Source organism: Lynx rufus, unplaced genomic scaffold (assembly GCF_022079265.1).
Source record: "Lynx rufus isolate CCGP_SWC_20201006 ecotype Redwood Valley unplaced genomic scaffold, mLynRuf1.p SCAF_3, whole genome shotgun sequence".
Taxonomy (NCBI): domain Eukaryota; kingdom Metazoa; phylum Chordata; class Mammalia; order Carnivora; family Felidae; genus Lynx; species Lynx rufus.
In genome coordinates, this window is record NW_025814845.1 from 154,245,159 (window position 1) to 154,263,535 (window position 18,377).

Here is an 18,377-nt window from a genome sequence, read left to right on the forward strand (position 1 = left end):
CCAAAGTAATTTCTTTTTATCTGACATTGCATCGCTTGTTTTTTTCCGTCTGTCATTCTGTCTTTCATTTATACAGAATGTGTTCACCGTGAACCTACTTCGTGCCCAGCGCTGTTTACACCGGAGACCCATCTAGGTCCCTGGCGACGGAAGGATTCTACTCTTCCTGAGATTCTTAGTGCCTGAGGAGACAGACAGTAAACACGCAAGCAAACAAATAAGAATGACTCAATCTCATCTTCCAATTAAGCTTAATCTGTTAATTGAAGGTGATAAACACTTTCCCTAACGCTTGGGAATTTGTGACACTCAAATAAGATTATGCATATGAGTGCTTTGTCATTTAAAAGCATGATGGTTAAGGTATTAAATAACTTGGCTGAGATCACACAGCAGTATGCAACAAACAGTTTAGCACTTAATTACGTAATTGTCTTATAACAATTGTTTTTCTTTAAGAGCTGGTCTGGGGGATTGGAATCATGTACCGATCCAACTCATTTCATCTCTTAATTGGGCAATTGCAAAAGCTTCCTAACTGACCTCTTTGACTCCAGTCTCTACCCCAGACTTTAGAGCCCACAGGAATCACTTATGTTAGAGATGTTACATATACAGACTCCCAGGCCTGGAGCCCAGAGGTTCTGATTCAGTAGTTAAAGGGTGGGCTCCAGAATGCTTTGTCTCCACCTTCCCCCACCCCTCCTCAGCCAAATTCTCAAGCAATTATGCTGAAAGAAATAATGCTCTGATCTCACTCTCAAATCTGTCCTCTCTGCTGGGCCCAGAGTTATCTTCCTAAAATGTAAATCTGCTCCTTTACTTCTCTTGCTTGATAACCTTTATTGGTTCCCATTACTTGCTGGGTAAAGTCAAATTGTAGAGTATGGCATTCAGATGGTTTCAGTCCGGCCTTTGCCTGTCTTCCTAATGCCAAATACTCTCTTGCTCACATGCTATTCATCAGCCACAAAGCTATTGCTGTTGTCCCCTAAACATAGGACATTCTTTCTTGACTGTGATTTCGTACACGGCATCACTTATGTTTGAATGCCCTTTTTCTTTCTGTGCCTGACATTTTGTAAGATTCAGCTGAAAATACATCTCTTCGGTGGCTCACCACTGTCATTGTCCCTCTCTGCATTTCTTTCACCTCATGTAAAATGTGGTCTATTGTGGGATTATCGGGATAATTCCAGTGATTTCCTAAATTTGAGCCCTTCACGGGAGCCCTCCTTGAAAGAGATTTTTCTTTTTTTTTTAAATTTTTTTTAACGTTTATTTATTTATTTATTTTTTTTATTTTTTTTTCAACGTTTATTTATTTTTGGGACAGAGAGAGACAGAGCATGCACGGGGGAGGGGCAGAGAGAGAGGGAGACACAGAATCGGAAGCAGGCTCCAGGCTCTGAGCCATCAGCCCAGAGCCCGACGCGGGGCTCGAACTCACGGACTGTGAGATCGTGACCTGAGCCGAAGTCGGACGCTTAACCGACTGAGCCACCCAGGCGCCCCGAAAGAGATTTTTCAAGGGCAGGAACCACTGTTGTAGGACCAGTGTCTGGTTCACTAAGTACTTTTGGAATAGATGTATGTGCGAGCATGTGAATCAATTACCATACAATTTAAGCTATGTTCCAGACAGTGTTGATGATTTAAAAATGTGTATAATTATTATGCAAGAATTCTTTCTATACATTGGCTCAAGGGGAAGGCGTCAATAGGTGAGCCTGATTGCATTAAGTTCCTGCTATGTGTTGGTCCCTGTAGGGCATAGATTTTCCAACTTTGACGGAAAAATTGACGAGAAGTGAGGAATGTCTCCTCTCCCCACCCTTCTTAAAGAGCCCCAAAGTGGGAAGACACTTTGAAGGTAGGAACAGCACAAGTTCTCATGGGGAAAGACCTGGTCTATCAGGACAGTGACCATCTGAGGTCACACCTATAAGGGCCATGATTACAGTCATCAGAATGTTCTATAACAACTTACGTTTTAAGCCTGATATTTTAAGCATTCAGTAAGATCTCCCGAGGCACTAAAGGACTCTAATTTGGGAAGCCCAATGCATCCCTTCCCAGTCTCCTCTCACCCTCACCCCTCCTGGGGATGGCCAGGAGGGCTGTGCCTTGGATGATGGCTTAGATTGAGAGATACAGGTTGAAAGGCTTTGGTCTTACACATCCTTGAAAAGATTAGTTCAGTCTCTCAGCATTTTCTAGACTGAAGGTCTTACCAAAGACAAGCTGATTTCCCACATCATGTGAATACAATTTAGGTAACTTACCCCCGCTTCCCCATCCAGAGCGTTCAGACCCCTAGCCTCTTGTGAGTCAGGAAGATATATCTGGTTACTTTATGGAGGAAGACACTGAAACAGTAAAGAAGATGATGGATTATATATTCAAAGTTACTTGAGAAAGCTGAAGTAGAATTATGTTTCTAAATCTCCCGTGGAAAGAGGGAAGGGTAATACTAAGCCTCCAGGAAAACGTTTAAGGAGCCGGAGATTCTCTTCATCCCTACCTCCCCACCCCAGCATCCTCTTAGATACCCCATGTGCCCCTATTTTAAGGCCTTGCAAGCATTAGAGAACCACTTCGGGGAGAGACAGCTCATTCTGTGGAGGAGCATGGGGCCAGAAAACTTGACCGTCCCATTTCGCCTTCAGTAAGGGAGTCTCTCTTCTGTGGTCCTCCTGATCCAGCCCTAAGGTCTGGAAGAGAACACTAACCATGCTGATCATTAAAAAGTGATCATTGGGTCACCTATGTGGCTTGGTGAGTTGGACACCTGACTCTTGATTTCGGCTCAGGTCGTGATCTCTCAGTTCATGAGATTGAGCCCTCTGTCAGGCTCTGCACTGATGATGCAAAGCCTGCTTGAGATTTTCTCTCTCCGTCTCTCTCTGCCCCTCCCCTGTGCCCTCACTCACTCTCTTTCTCTCTCAAAATACATAAATAAATAAAAATTTAAAAAGTGATAATTCAGCCCAAATGAACATAACATACTTCAAAATTAGACAAATTTAGACATTTCCCCCAATTTTTCTTTTCTTGAGAGACAGTGGGAGAGAGAGGGAGAGGGAGAGAGAGAATCCTAAGCAGCCTCCATGCCTAGCTCAGAGCCTGACTCAGGGCCCCAGGCAGGGCTCCATCCCACAACTGTGAGATTATGACCTGAGTGAAAATTAAGAGTTTGTTGCTCAACCGATTGAGCCACCCAGGCACCCCACATTTCCCCAAACTTTTATTTCTTTTAAAAAAATTTTTTTAATGTTGGGGCGCCTGGGTGGCTCAGTTGGTTAAGTGCCCGACTTCGGCTCAGGTCATGATCTCGAGGTTTGTGAGTTCGAGCCCCACGTCGGCCTCTGTGCTGACAGCTCAGAGCCTGGAGCCTGCTTGGGATTCTGTGTCCCCCTCTCTCTCTGCCCTTCCCATGCTCATGCTCTGTCTTTCTCTGTCTCTCAATAATAAACGTTAAAAAAAATTTAAAAAAAATTTTTAACGTTTATTGTTGAGAGAGAGAGAGCAGGTTTAGCTCTCACCTCAGTTCCTCACCTCAGTTCCTCACCTTGTAGCAGAATCTACCATAGAGGGTCACATGAGGAACAACATTCGATAAATGCTTGGCATATGACAGAACAAAATAACTCCAGAGACTAGCAGGGAGAGGCCTCTCCCCTCAATTCTCAAGCCCCCGGTAAATGCTCATTCTTATCACCACCAAACTACATCATGAAGTATCATGGCTGAGGAGCAGCATTGGACCAAACAGCCAGTACGTCTCGTGTATTAATTAGGACGCACGCTGGGTCTTTGTGGTGGTTTCGAAAGTATGTCCCCAAATTCTTGAATGCTCCTCCCCGGAAGAGTGGGGCCTGGTTACCACTCTCTTGAGACGGCGCTGGGCTTGTGGACCTTCTAACAAGTAGAATGAAGCACAAGTGACCACCCTTGACTTTGGAGATTGGGTCGTAAAAGTGTACTGTAGTTTCCTTCAAAGACACTCAGGGCGCCTGGGTGGCCTGGTCGGTTAAGTGTCCCACTTGGGCTCAGGTCATGATCTCACGGTTTGTGAGTTTGAGCCCTGCGTCTGACAGCGCAGAGTCTGCTTGGGATTCTCTCTCTTTTCCCCCCACCCCACACTCTCTCTCAAAATAAATAAACTAAAACAAACAAACAAAAAGACAGTCACCTATGCAAAAGCGGTGTGGTAAGGAATGAAGGTCTCTGATAACAGCCATGGGAATGAACTTGGAAGGAGATATTTTTGCTTTAGTCAAACATCAAGTGACTACAGGGCTTGCCAGCACCCTGGCTGCAAACCGCAGGAGAGACCCTGGGACAAAACCACACAGTTAAACTGCTCCTGAATTCCTGACCCGTAGAAATGATGAGACAACAAACGTTTGTTGTTTGAAGCCACTGAGTTTGGGGGAGGTAACGTGCTATTTAACAAAAGATAAATCAGGCAGCTATTGTAACAATGAGACATAAAAATGCAGAGCCTCAAAAGACTCTAGTTTATTTCTGTCTTGTAAATATTCCAAGAAAAGGAGGTACAAGGCAAGGAGGTAGTTCTGCTTCACAAAGCCATCCAGAGACTCAGGCTCTTTTCTCTTGCTACTTGGCCCATCCTGAGATGTGTTCCTTGTTCATACATTAGAGGCTGGCTTGCCAGCTACGTGTCTTATGTTTCAACCCCAAGGGAAGGTATGAAAGAGTGGGGGGGACGGCGTCTTCTCTGTAAGAAATGGAGCATTACTCTTGTTCCCATTCCATTGGTGAGAACTTAGTCACATGGTTCCAGCTATCTGCAAAGGATGTTGGGAAATGGAGTCTCTAGATGGACAGTCATGAGTCCTGCTGAAGCTCAGGATGGTTCTGTTAATAACAGGAAGAGGTGGAGAATGGTCTGTGAGTAGTCTCTCCCCACCCAAGTCCTGGTGTTTGTGTCCTCTCTGAGACTTCGGTTAGTTACCTCTCCAGGGCTGCTTTCTCCTTTATAAAATGAAGAATCAGTTGGTTAAGCATCTGACTTTGACTCAGATCATGATCTCCTGGTTTGTGAATCTGAGCCTGGGGTCAGGCTCTGTGCTGACAGCTCAGAGCCTGGAGCCTGGAGCCTGGAGCCTGCTTTGGATTCTGTGTCTCCCTCTCCCTCTGCCCCTCCCCTGCTTGCACTCTGTCTCTCAAAAATAACTAGACATCAAAAAATAAAAACACAAAATAAAGTGATTGGTGGATTACAAACCTTTTTTTTGAGCAGAATCTTTTTATTACGTATATATGTGTGTGTGTGTATATATATATATATTTTTTTTTTTTTCAAGAGAGAGAGAGAGATCATGAAAGCAGGGAAGAGGAGCAGAGAGAGAATCTTAAGCAGGCTTCATGCTCAGCATGGAGCCCCATGCAGGGCTAGATCCCGTCATCTTGGGATCATGACCCAAGCAGAAATCAAGAGTCGGACATTCAACTGATCGAGCCACCCAGACAGCCCTATTAAATAATATTTAAAAATGGAAACTGCATACATAAGGAAATAAAAACAGATCTGCTCTGTTTGAATCACCATAGGGTTTCTCTTCCTGAACCTGCTCCCCATCGGTGGCCCCATGGAAAGCTATTTGAAATGCCAGGGCTCTGTGAGGCAGGGTCAGAAAAGTCACTGAATGAGAGATTCTCCTGGATTCCTGCCACTTCTGGTATTTTTGAGGTTGTGATCATTCACCTGTGTGTCCTGAGCTGGGCCGGATCGCACAGCCTTGTCTTGTTTGGCAGCTGGGAGTTTGCTCTACATGCATGTGTTTTTGGCAGAGGTTACCTGAGCCTTTGCTCCAGGTGTCTGGCCTCTCCTCACTTCCTTTTAACCCTTTCCTGATCTCGTGGCGCATCTCTCCTTTCTCCTAATGCAAGTGAGCGTCCTCCCATCCCTGGGCCGGGGGCCAAGGTGCTGTGCAGCTGGGAAGGAGTGCTCTAAGTTGCCAGTACACCTTATCCTTGTGTTCAGTCCCACAGGTGGGGATGTGGAAATTCTTGAAGCTGACCCTGTCTTCCTCCCAGGTTAATATTTCTACCACCCCTCTGGCCTCGGCCTTTTTTGGGCTATTTTTGGCTTCAACTGGGATTAAGAACTCAGGCTCTGCCAAGGTCATAGGTGGTGAATGTGGACTTACCCAGCCCTGACCGAGTTTGTGAGGGAACTCCAGAGACTAGCAGGGAGAGGCCTCTCCCCTCAATTCTCAACTGTACAAACTGCCTCCAGGAAAGTCGCCTAGGGGGACGAGAGTCCTTTTCTTTTAGTCTGCAGACCATCAGAACGTGGCTGATAAACATTCCTCTCCTTGCTTCCCGAGGTCACTTTCCAGTTCTCCCCACTAGCTTCCAAGGGATCTTCCTGAGGGATGGGCTGTACTAGCCACGTTCTCCCAGGCTGCTTCCAGACGCTTAAATGAGAGTTTGGCAGAGGACTTAAATGTCTGCCAAATCAAGGGAACAATCCTAGGTCATTTCGCAGGCTAGTGACCACTGCCCATGAGCAGAACAGTCCAAGAATGGCAGGGGTCGAGGTGGAGAAAAAATGAGGCAAAATGGACTTCTCTGGGCTTCTTAGGATAAGGAATATCTTACATTTCTTGGTAAGATGTTGACACCGTGATAGGGTTGATTTACCACAGGGACTGTAGGCAAATGATCTTTTTTTTTTTTTTTTAAATATGATTTATTATCAAGTTAGCTAACATGCTCTTGGCTTTAGGAGTAGATTCCCATGATTCATCGCTTACACACAACAGCCGGTGCCCATCCCAACAAGTGCCCTCCTCAATGCCCATCACCCGTTTTCTTCTCTCCCCCACCTGCCCCCATCAACGCTCAGTTTGTTCTCTGTATAACAGTCCCTTATGGTTTGCCTCCCTCTCTGTTTGAAACTATTTTTTCCCCTTCCCTTCCCCCATGGTCTTCTGTTAAGTTTCTCAAATTCCACATATGAGTGAAAACATATGATATCTGTGTTTCTCTGACTGACTTATTTCGCTTGGCATAATATCCTCCAGTTCCATCCACGTTGTTGCAAATGGCCAAGATTTCATTCTTTTTGATTGCCGAGTAATATACCACTTCTTCTTTATCCATTCCTCAGTTGATGGACATTTGGGCTCTTTCCATAATTTGGTTATTGTTGAAAGCGCTGCTCTAAATATTGGGGGCGCATGTGTGTAGGCAAATGATCTTGAATGAAGCAGGCTCAGTGTAAGAACATAGTGATGGGGAGTGAGGACCTGGAGAGCAGGTATTACTTCATCCCAATGGGACAGCCCCTACTCACCATTGTCATGTGAAAGTGTAGGCTCACTGTTCCTTTCAAAAGTTTAGGAGGAACTAGAAATCCACATCTTGTGGGACATTTCCCAGGCGTGGAACCATTGCACAGATCATGAGATACCCTCTGCTGGTAAATTTAAGTGTCAGGCAGCCAGTTTGCTACCCCTGATGTAAAGGCCTTCCCAAATGAATCTCTCTCCCCCTACTGTGTGTTACCAGCTCTCAGTTGAAACAAAACAAAACAACAACAAAAAAACATGCTGGAGATTAGTCTCAGCATTTGGAACCAGTGGTTAGATGCTCACGTGGAAAGGTCTTCATGGAGAATCGAGGGGCTGATATTCGTTTCTCATTGCTGTTGTAACAAATCACCACAAAGTGAATGGCTTAACCAATGCGAATTTATTATCTTACAGTTTTGTACATCAGAAGTCTGACATGGGTCTCGCTGGGCTAAAATCAAGCCCTGTCAGCAGGGCGGTGTTCTCTTCGGGAGGATCAGGGGAGAATCTGTTTTCTTGCCTTTTCCCACTTCTAGAAGCCAGCTTCCTTCCTTTGTTCACAGCCTCCTTCCTTGTCTTCTAAGCCAGCAATGAAGGTTCAGCCCCCATGTCAAATCTCTCACCACAGTGTGAAGAGGTTCTCTGATTTTCAGGGTTCATGGGGCCCACCAGACAGTCCAGTGTTATTTCCCCATGCAAGGTTATAGTTTAAAGTTTTGGGTTTTTTTTTAAATTTATTTAAGTAATTTCTACACCCGACATGGGGATCAAACTCACCACCCCAAGAGCAAGAGTTGCGTCCTCCATCAACTGAGCCAGGCGCCCCCAAAGTTGTATTTTAATCACCTCTGCAAAATCCCTTTTGCCACATGAGGTAACATTTTCATAGGATCCAGGGATTAGGGTATGAACACGGCTCTTCCCTAAACGTTTGGATCTTTGCTCCATCTTCAAAAAAAGCTCTAGGGAGAGGAATCTATGATGAACTGGATCCCTCCCTCCTTCCTTCCTTCCTTTCTTCTTCCTTCCTTTCCTCTCTCTTTCTCCCTTCCTTCCCTTTTGTTTTATTTATTTAGTTAGTTATTTATCTATTTATTTATTTATTTCTAAAACAATCTTTTTTAATTCCAGTATAGTTTACAGTGTTGTATTAGTTTCAGGTATGCAGTATAGTGATTCAGCAATTCCACACATCACCCAGTGCTCATCACAAGTGTACTCTTAACTCTTAATCTCCTTCACCTGTTTCACCAATCCCTCCCCCCCCTCCCCCGCCTGCCTCCCCCTGGTAACCACCAGTTAGGGTTTATCTTTCTTCTTCTTCTTCTTTTTTTTAATGTTTATTTATTTATTTATTATTTCTTTTTACCGTTTATTCAGTTTTGAGAGAGAGAGAAAGAGACAGAGCATGAGCAGGAGAGGGGCAGAGAGAGAGGGACAACACAGAATCCGAGGCAGGCTCCAGGCTCTGAGCTGTCAGCACAGAGCCCAACACGGGGCTCGAACCCACAAACTGTGAGATCATGACCTGAGCCGAAGTCAGACGCCTAAGGGACTGAGCCACCCAGGTGCCTCGGGTTTGTCTTTCTTCTCAACCAGATTCGTTCTCCCCGGCCAGGCTTCCTTCTATGTGAGACCCCATTCTGGCGGAGGCCTTTCTGCGCAGCCAGCCGGGCCCAGCCCTCTCCATGCGGCAGACACAGCTCTCAGCCGCCTGTCTGGTTGCAGATCCATCTGCTACGTCGGGGCTCAGAGCAGCCGTTCTCTCTTAGCTCCTCTCCCTGTGGAGCTTCTCAGCTGGGATTAGTTACAGGGGTGACGGACTGGGCAAACATTCCTCCTTCTCTCCAGAGGCAGCCCAGGCTCTGGGGCTCGCCACAAGGGCTTGAGTCAACATCGCACAGGCCAAGGCTGGAGGCGGCAAGGGCAGGAGCGCAGCAGGATTACACGATTGACTGGGGCCGCAGCTCCCGAGGGGCGAGGCCCAGCCGGCTGGAAGCACAGGCTGAATCTAACAAGGGCTCACTTATTCCTGTGCATTTCCCCTTTGCTTGGGTTCAAATGGTCAACTTCTTCCAAGAAGAGGATTAGGGAGACTGGACGTTCAACGTCGGTTCCGGCAGGTGGCACAAGACCCAGCTGTGACAGCAGACATCGCCAGCCCCTTGGGAAGAGAGCACTGATTCTATCTGTGTAACAGCCAGGCTGTGGGCAGCCTCTTCTCTCCCTGCAACCATATAGGCCCACAACACACACACACACACACACACAACCTTAAATGGTGGAGTTAGGGACCAAAGGCGCAGAAGCAGATGATCACACACACAGCTTCTGGGGCCAGAGTGCCAGGTTTGAATCCTAACGCTTACATTTACTACTTGTGTGCCCTTGGGAACAGTATTTCACCTCAATTTCCCTGTTCTTCAGCAATGCCAATGACACCTTTCGCAGGGGTTTTATGGGGATTAAATGAGCTGGTGTCTTATCATCTGCAAAGGCAGAAGACTCCCTAAGCAAAGCAAAGCATGGCTTTGTTAAATGATAAAAATATGCCACCTCCTCTGTGAGGATGATCTTTGGTCAAATACGCTTTAGTAACTATCCTTTCCTACCAGAAGTTAGAAATAAATTCTCAAGTTGTTCAGCTTGAAAAAATTCCAGGGGATTTACGGGAGGCAGATTCAGCCTGCAGGAATACAGCCGAGGCTGCGGTTACCTCAAGAGTAATCTATCTACTAGACTGAAATGGGGGGGAGTGTCCCAGCTCTACCGTACTTTGTACTGGTCAGGTCACACTGACAGTCCTTCTGAGAGCCTGCGTTACTTCTGGGTTATTTGTACTTACTCTTGAGTCCTCCTGCCCCTAGTTCTGACAGGGAATCGATGCATTTGGATTAGAATCCACATTCCTAAGGAAGACCTCACTCTGCCCCTTAGAATAATTTGACCCTCAACGGTAATAGAAATTTGAGGTCCCAGCTACTAGGTCCTGCTGGTCTCCTGTCGTCTAGGTGTAGCTTCACGCACAGAGACCAGTGCTGGTCGCCACAATCAGATGCCTCCGGTGGCAAGGCTGGGGAGGAAACTCATGACAAATGCACTCTTGGAAACAATCAGAGCTGCTAGGCGGAAAGTAAGAGGACACAGGACAGCCAGAGAGCTGGCTTCAAATCGCGGGGAGGGACGGAGCAAGAGAAAGAACGCTTATTAAATGCTGACTGGGCTCCAAGCTTTGTATTGCATATCTAATCAAATGCCCGGAGCAACTCCGTGGAAGCAGACAGAACTATGGCATGTGAGTTAGGTGGGGAAGAGACAAAGCGACTTGCCCAAAGGCCCTACGAGCCACGGAGCCCAGGCTGCCAGATCTTTTGGCTTCATCTCACTACCACTGTAGCAGGACTGTGTGATGCAGGCACAGTATCAGAGCCTTTTCGTGTCGAGAGCTAGTAAAATGGGGTGGAAGCTATCAAAGGTGTCCAAGGTGTCTAAGCGGGTGCCTGATGATGATCACGAAAGACTTTAAACAGGCGATTTATTTATGCCTTGTTGGAGGCTGGAAATGGAGTATTTAGGAAGGTACCTTCCAGCTTTGAGATTCTGTTTCTATACTTTGGGGTAAGATACGTTCTTCAGGCATATTGAGCGATTTCTCTTCCCCGTATTTTTCACTTTCTCTTCTGTCTCCTTCTACTCCTGCAGATATTCTGCTCTGGGACCTTGTCTTTTTTATTTAAAAAAAATTTTTTTTAACGTTTTTATTTATTTTTGAGACAGAGAGAGACAGAGAGAGAGGGAGACACAGAATCAGAACCAGGCTCCAGGCTCTGAGCCATCAGCCCAGAGCCCGGCGTGGGGCTCGAACTCACGGACCGTGAGATCGTGACCTGAGCTGAAGTCGGACGCTCAACCGACTGAGCCACCCAGGCGCCCTGGGACCTTGTCTTTTTTAAAAGGAGGGACGTGGGAGCTGACACTTTTGCAGCTGGGAGAACAGAAAGACCATACTATTCTCTCTGGTGGGTGAGTCTAAATTTTTATCAGTTTACTAAGGAGACGTTGTTACACTCTAATGAGGCAAACCTGGAAAGATTACAAGAAGAAGCAATCACATCAAGCCTCCTTCCCTCTCCTCCAACTCCCTGGTAACCAGGCAAAACCCGAACCCCTGAATGTAGGATTTAAGGCTGGGGTTGATTTAACATGGATATTCGATCCCATCACGATGGGGACTTGATAGAGAAATGAGAAATGTTTGAAAACGAAGGTATTATTTCCTACACCCCTGAGTTTGGGAATAGAGACCTATGTTAAGCTTGGCAGACGGAGGAGGGCATGCCCTGCCAGCAGCTACACCAACTGGTTGCAAGCCTGAAGTTTTTGGTCCTCTGCTGCCCCTGTGTGGACATGGAGGGAAATAACAATTCAAGATTTCGCTTGTGGCCCAAGTAAAATGGGACTTGAGAGAAAAGAAACCATCCCTAAGAACTACTGGGGGTTTATGACCACTGTGAGGGAGTCAGGAACTGTGGCTATCTCCAGCAAGACGGGGGTTCCCAGAAGGGAGGTGGGGAACACCTACGAGCTGTCAATGACTTCACAAGGCTCTTCTCTTGTCCACCGTCTTTATTTCTCCTGGAGACACCTGCAGCCAGCAAGTGAGCGACCCTCTAAAGACTCCCAGCCATGCCCTTCTGCAGCTTCTGGCCGCAGCCAGCGCCCACAGGCACAGCGCCAATCCTCCCACACTTCCTCTTCCTGTGCTTGGAGTAACACGTCTGTGGGTTTCTCCCTCTGGTCTCACAGCTTTTCACACCCTCTCTGCACCGTCTGTCTCTACACCACCATCTACACACAAGGGGACACCATCACGTTCGTGCCTGCGGCATCCCCGATTCCCTGCGCAGGCATGGGGCAGAGATGGCACTTTCGTTTCGATAAGGGAGTGAGGGGGGACAGTTGGGCACAATGGGGGGAAGGGGCTCTGGGTCACTGCGAGCAGCCTGGCTGGAATCCAGGGTGTCTGAATCCCAGGACTGCCGTCTACCTACACCATAGCTGCTTCCTTCCCTGGTCAGCTCCCTCCTGGGCACCCAGCACATCACCCGACCTCACTCCCCATCCCCTCCCAGCAAATAGCAGCAGTGATGGCAGCCTCAGCCCTGTCGTTCTCCCGCCTACGGGAGACGGTGGGACATCTGGGCCTCCTCCCTCCAGCCGGAAGCCAGGGACCCATGCACCTGGCCTGACTTCCTTTCCTCTCCCCTCATGCCTCCAGACCCTGCCGCAGCCTGCGGTCCAGGGCCAGGAGCTGCCTCAAGAAGCCCCGGTTGGGGATGATGCCTCGGTGGTCCTTGACTTTCTTGATGGCCTCCACGAGGGTCAGGTGGTGGTACAGCATGAGGTAGGCCAGGACCAGTGTGGCGGACCGGCTCACGCCCACGGCACAGTGCACCAGGATCCTCCCTGCGAGGACAGACACACGAGGCAGCTGTGGGGCTGTTGGTGGGGGGTGGAGAAGGCTAGGGAGAGAGCTGTAGGGACAGGTGAGGAGGAAGACAGGTAAGGAGGGGTGCGGGGAGACGGGATGGGGTGCAGACTAGCGGTGGGAAGAACGAAGACCCCCCGGGAGGCCCAGACAGAATAAGATGGACAACACAGCAGCTCAGCTCAGCAACTCACAGGGAGACACTCATCACCGACGGAAGCCTGGGTCTAGCCCAGAATGGGGACCCAGGGGATATTTCCCGAGTGCGTTATCGTCGCCACTCTGTTAACATTTTGGATTATCTCCTTCCTTCCTTTTCATGCATTGCCTTTTGCAAACAGTTGAGGGCATTTTTCTTTCCTTGATACTATACGCTGAGCATTTGGTCATGTCATTAAAATCTCTTCCATACTTGAACCCTCGGGCTTTCCCCTAACTTAATGTCCGTTGTTTCTTTCCTCCCTTCTCTTCCCTCCTACCTCCCGGCTGGTTCAGTGCCCGGTGGATGAAATCGGCAGCCGTCTGGAAGTGGATGCTCATGTCAAAGGCTGGCGAGTCGTGGGCCTCGACACCCAGGTAGCGGATGCCCAGCCCCTCGTAGGCCTCCGGCGTCCCTCGCCACCTGCTGTGCGAGGCATTGAGGACGTGGGTGATGCCCAGGCGGCGGAGCTCCCGGCGGTTGTTAGCTATGTCCCTGCATTGGGTAGAGGTTAAAGGGAGGGTGGGGAAGCGAGGCTCTGGGGCGAGGAGCCCTCGTCTCCCCCCTGGCTGCTGCCTAGCTAATGTCATTGGCTCCATGCGTCTGCCTTACTTACTGATGACCCAGAGCGGGGACCCAAGATGGGCAATGACCCGGAGTCTCGTCCTTGAGCAAGGGTTGAGAGCACTGGGGAGGTTCTGCCTGGGGAAGAGAAGACTACGGGGTGGGTGAACAACAAACATGATAAAATATTGAGCGCTCTGAGGCGGCGGGGTTTGACTTGATCTATGGGAAGAATTCACCGGATCTGTACTTTGTGTAAGGAAGTCTGTCCCAGCCATGGAATCACGCTGAAGAAAGATTGAATGGTTTTCAGTCATTGGCAGAGAATGATTTTCCTGCCACCGGGGTATTCAAGCAGAGGGAGGAGGTCAGTGTGGAGGCATGGATGTGGCAGAGGGAATTTGGACATCAGGTGGGCTGTTGGGCCAGCTCACATTTAACCTCCCTGGTAACCTTGAGGTGCTGTGATTCTGGCCCTTGCTCCCACACCTAGCTCCCCTGTTACCTTACGCTCTCTTTGACACCCAGAACCTTCTCATGTTTCACCAGTTACTCCACACCCACATTTACCGTTTTATGATGTCACCTTCAGGTGTCCGTCTGGCCCACACCCCTCAGCTCAGTGGTAGACACCTCTCAGGCACCATGGCCATATCTCAGGGCAAATGCCCTGTCCAGTGCAAACTCCTCAAGTAGAAAGAGCACTGAACTTGAACCTGCAAGTCCTGGCTCTGCTACTTACGCCCCGTGTGACCTTGGGCCAGTCACCACTTCTCTGAGCTTCAGTTTCCTCATCTGTAACCTGGGGATAGTGGTACCTACCTCACAAGGCTGTTGTGAAGATCAAGAGAGAAAATGCATGTGAAAAACTCCTTGTACACTGTAACGCCCTTGAGAGAGAGAGGGGAGGACTACTCTTCCCGTGATGCTCTTCTCTCCATGGCCCCCATCTTCCAGAACCTCTGCACACATCGTGGGTTTGCCTGGTCAACCCTTCAGCTTACTACCCACTTCCTGGCTCCCACTGCCTGCCTTTTTTTTTTTTCCCCCAGAATCACAGCACAATAGATGGAAGGTCAGAGAAGTCATCTATTATGTCCGGTTTGTAGCACTGGCACTCAATAATTAATTTTGCTAAATCAATGACATTATTACGTGAACAGAGACTTTCTGTCCAGAGTTGGGTATCTTCATAATCCTCCACTCTCTGTCCATGCACCCCTACCCCTCAGTCCTCAACCTGAAACCCACAACACGAGTCAGCGCCTCCCCTCCACCCTTCTCCTTCCTTCTTGCATGCATATGCACGCGCGCGCGCACACACACACACACACACACACATGCTCGGCAGTGACCCCGGGGCTGCCAGGTACATACTGGTCTCCGAGGTAGAGGCCTGGCCAGACCTCATCGGCATGGTTACAGGCTGTCTTGCCTGTGTAGAGGAGCCTCTCCAACTCAAAGACATTGAGGAAGGGATGTTGAACAGCCGGCATCTCTTCCAGGACCCCTCTAGTGCGAACAGGAGACCTTGAGCTACTCCGGGAGAAGCGGGCCATAAAAGTCATAGACGCCCAGAGCCAGTTACCGGGGCACATCTTAGAGGTGGCGGAAACCGTGCGGCAGCTGCAGGGGCGGCTGCCGTGAGGATGCGTCCGTCTCCAGGTGGCTGCTGCTGGAGGAGGAACGGATGGGAGGCACACCTGAGTGAGCCTAGGGCAGAGGCTCCCCTTCTTGCCAACTGGGCTGGGCCCCGGGGAGAGGATCCTCAGGGAGGGAAGGGAAGCCTGGCCCTAGCAGGGGGACCTCCACAATTATTTTCTCCTTCAAGCTGCCGCAGCTCCTTTCTGCTCTTTGGCTCAGCCGCGCAAGGAGGTGGGAGAGTCACATGTCCTTGTTTACGGGGAAAGGGAGATGCCCAGCTGCTGGCTTTCTGCTCCGCCACTCCACCCCCACGCCTGACACACGTACACAAACACACACACACACACACACACACACAAACACACACACACACATTTGATATTTGGGTGGCCGTGCCCACTGCTGGAGCTCCTGCCAGCCTGAATCTGGGTCTCATTTGCCTGGGGCCACAGGCAGAGAGCTTAGGGAGCTGGGATGGGAATGAGGGGTGGCTTTGGACCCACCCAGAGAGAATTAGCAGGAAGACAGCAGCAGCTGGGGCCATGACATATGCCAAGCCTGTCTCCTCAGCGCCAGAGAGATGGGCTGCTTTAACCCACTGCTGCCCTATCACTGCCTCAGAGCTAACTAAGCGTGCTATGGGAAGTGTCTGTTGGGGGACGGGGTGAGTGGGGATTAGCAAAGAAGAGGAAGTGTACATTTTTGAAAAACACTTGCTGGATGCATGCGCTAATGGAAGAAGGCGCCGATCTATGTGCACGACAGACAAACCACCCTCCTTCGATCGGCGTACAGAAATTATTGATTAAACCTCATCTCTAATGTGAGGATTTCTGAGTCAAGCGAGGCTGGAGTAGTGTGTCTGGGTGTGTTGGGGAGAGATGGAGGCTGGGGGATTGAAGAAGGGGGAGGCAGGGAAAGGATGAGGGATCCTGCCAGGCCCAGGAGCTCAGAGGCTGCAGTGACCATCTGTGTTGCTGTTGGAGTCAAGTGACCCCTAGGAAGGGCATGGGATTGGCAGTGAGGGGCTTAGCATGTGTGCCTCGGGCTCTGTCCCTTCTGAAAGGGCCCTTCTGGCCAGCTGGCCCTTCTGAAAGGGGAAGCCTGCGCAGCGTGGGGGAGAGAGCCAGCCTTGGAGACTCTTCCTGGGCCCTTCAGGCAGAGAGACCACTTGGCAAAACCCCCTGTCTCCTCTTCCTCCTCCTTCTCTCCCACTGTGATGGAGGGCTGGTCCCAAGGGTTTCCCTTCCTAATCTTCTGCCCCCTACACCTCAACCAAAAGTCTGGTAGGGAGAGGCCATCTTTGACCTGCACACACTCTGGGAACCCATCCTTCATGGCCAGCCAGGCCGCCCCCCCCAGCTCTCCTTTCCCCCAGGCCAGGGGAGACCATGTACCTACAGGCCTTAGGAAGCAGGGGCATTAGAATCACGACCGCTGAGGGGAGCCTGGATCTTAGGGTGTTCAGGGAGAGAGAATTTTGCAATGGCTGGGGCTGAAGAAGCACAGAAATACGGGACTATAGCCACAACCACCGCCACCACCATCATCATCTGCCTTGTCTCCTTAGGCCTAAAGACCCCATCAATTTATTCCCAAACCACGGTTTCTCGGTTTCTCTAAACAGGTTCTGCTGCCTGTGTGATGCTGAATGGCAAAAAGGAAGCGGGAAGGAGACCAGGTGTAGGCAAGAGCTCGGTGGGACTCGAATTCTCCCCGGGGCTGGAGAAGCCCCGTTCCGTCCCGGGGAGGGGGGGACGCCCCTCGGCCTTCTCCAATCCCATCAGCCGCTTCCAGGGGCCCTCGCCCGCGGCACCCCTCCCCCCACGTCCGCCGTGGCGGTTGTAACAGGTTCATGGCTGTCGCCCGAGCCCCGGCCAGCCCAGACAGTCAGGCGCTGAGGGAGCAGGGAGGCAGCCCGGGGTGGGGGGTGGGGTGGGGTGGGGGGTGCTTAGCCAGCTCGGCTCCCGCGTCCCCTGCCTGGGCGCTCCCTGCCCCGCACCCCGCCCCCAGCCTCGAGCCGTTAGCCTCTCGGCGCCGGGGAGGCGACCACCCCCCCCTCAGTCCGGTACCTCGGTGCGAGCGCGGCGCGGGGTCTCAGTCCCGGAGGCAGATCGCAGGCGCAGCCGGCCCCACGGCCATGACTCTCCCGCCGCCGCCGCCGCCGCCGCCGCCCCCGCCGCCGCTGCGAGACCGGCTGACGGATTAGCCTCTATTTTTAAGCCATGACACGCACGTCGAAGCAGGGCTCATATCAGCGTGTGTGTGTGTGTGTGTGTGTGTGTGTGTGTCGGTGACACGCAGAGACACAGCCTCACACCCAGCGGTCCGAGTGGACGCGCAGCGTGGGCTCGCCCGCGGGTGTTTGCAGACCAGACACGGACCACAGCCCCGCCCGGTGTGCACGCCCCAGCAGACGTGTATTTTCGGAGCTGCGCCAATTACAAGGCATTTTGCTTGAAGATGACATTATACAAGTCGTCCCAGACAGCGCCTGAAACACACCCGCTCCTCCCCTGGCAGCATTAACTAATTACACAGACATGATGGTGCACCTCGCTCGTCCATTTCGTATCAAGACCACCGTGTCATAAATGACACCGATCCGTAGCCCTTATTAGCATTTACTATAGACCTCGTGTTTCACATAACTCCGTTTGTCCTCACCACCGGTCTGTGAGATAGAGAGTATTATCAGGGTCCCCATGCTAGAGAAGAGGAGACTGAGGCTCCGGGAGGCCAAGTAATTTGCCCAGGCCACATGCTAGTTATGGGCTGAGCTGAGCTTCAAATCCTGGCAGTGGCACTCAAAGGTCATGTCCTTAACTGTTCTAGATAGTGACCCCACACCATGGAGAAGGGCACGGTGGATTTCTATCAGCTAGCCACTCCCACCAGCTCAGCTCCTGGCCTGCGCCACTTTCCCCCTGACTCTGGAAGAAATTGACGCCCAAACCGCTTCATTTGTGCTTTTAGTGAGGTTTACCTCGACTTGCTTTTCTACTCTAATCACCTCATCAGTTACAAGATTGTCAACACGTGGAAGGCAAGGGCGGTGTTGGGGTCCCCAGTCTCTAGTTCACTGTGTGATGGTGGAGGTGGGGGAGGTAATGAATGGCATCAGATGATGCTGTTGAAAACCAGGTAGATGGCA

The 18,377-nt window shown here is 50.2% G+C and overlaps 1 protein-coding gene across 2 annotated transcripts; it reads right to left on the reverse strand.

Moving 5' to 3' along the window:
• Positions 1-11,939: 11,939 nt before the first annotated feature.
• DUSP26 (dual specificity phosphatase 26) lies at positions 11,940-17,598 on the reverse strand. 2 transcript variants are annotated; one of them, XM_047091288.1, is made up of 4 exons: positions 17,296-17,598; positions 14,957-15,251; positions 13,296-13,510; positions 11,940-12,794 (listed from the first exon to the last, which is right to left on the reverse strand). In XM_047091288.1, exons 2-4 carry the CDS (start codon positions 15,175-15,177, stop codon positions 12,595-12,597), a joined length of 636 nt encoding a protein of 211 aa, XP_046947244.1. In that variant the 5' UTR covers positions 15,178-15,251; positions 17,296-17,598; the 3' UTR covers positions 11,940-12,594. The 2 variants fall into 2 exon arrangements, with proteins under 2 accessions (XP_046947244.1, XP_046947243.1); XM_047091287.1 differs by having other exon boundaries at positions 14,957-15,254.
• Between the last annotated feature and the right edge of the window lie 779 nt (positions 17,599-18,377).

Bases quoted from the DNA above. Each gene is read 5' to 3' on its own strand.
- DUSP26 (XM_047091288.1), bottom strand. From the start codon at position 15,177: ATGTGCCCCGGTAACTGGCTCTGGGCGTCTATGACTTTTATGGCCCGC. The intron at 13,511-14,956 runs GTATGTACCTGG...TACCCAATGCAG, and splicing joins GGCCTCTACCTCGGAGACCA to GGACATAGCTAACAACCGCC. The intron at 12,795-13,295 runs GTAGGAGGGAAG...CTGTCCTCGCAG, and splicing joins GGCACTGAACCAGCCGGGAG to GGAGGATCCTGGTGCACTGT.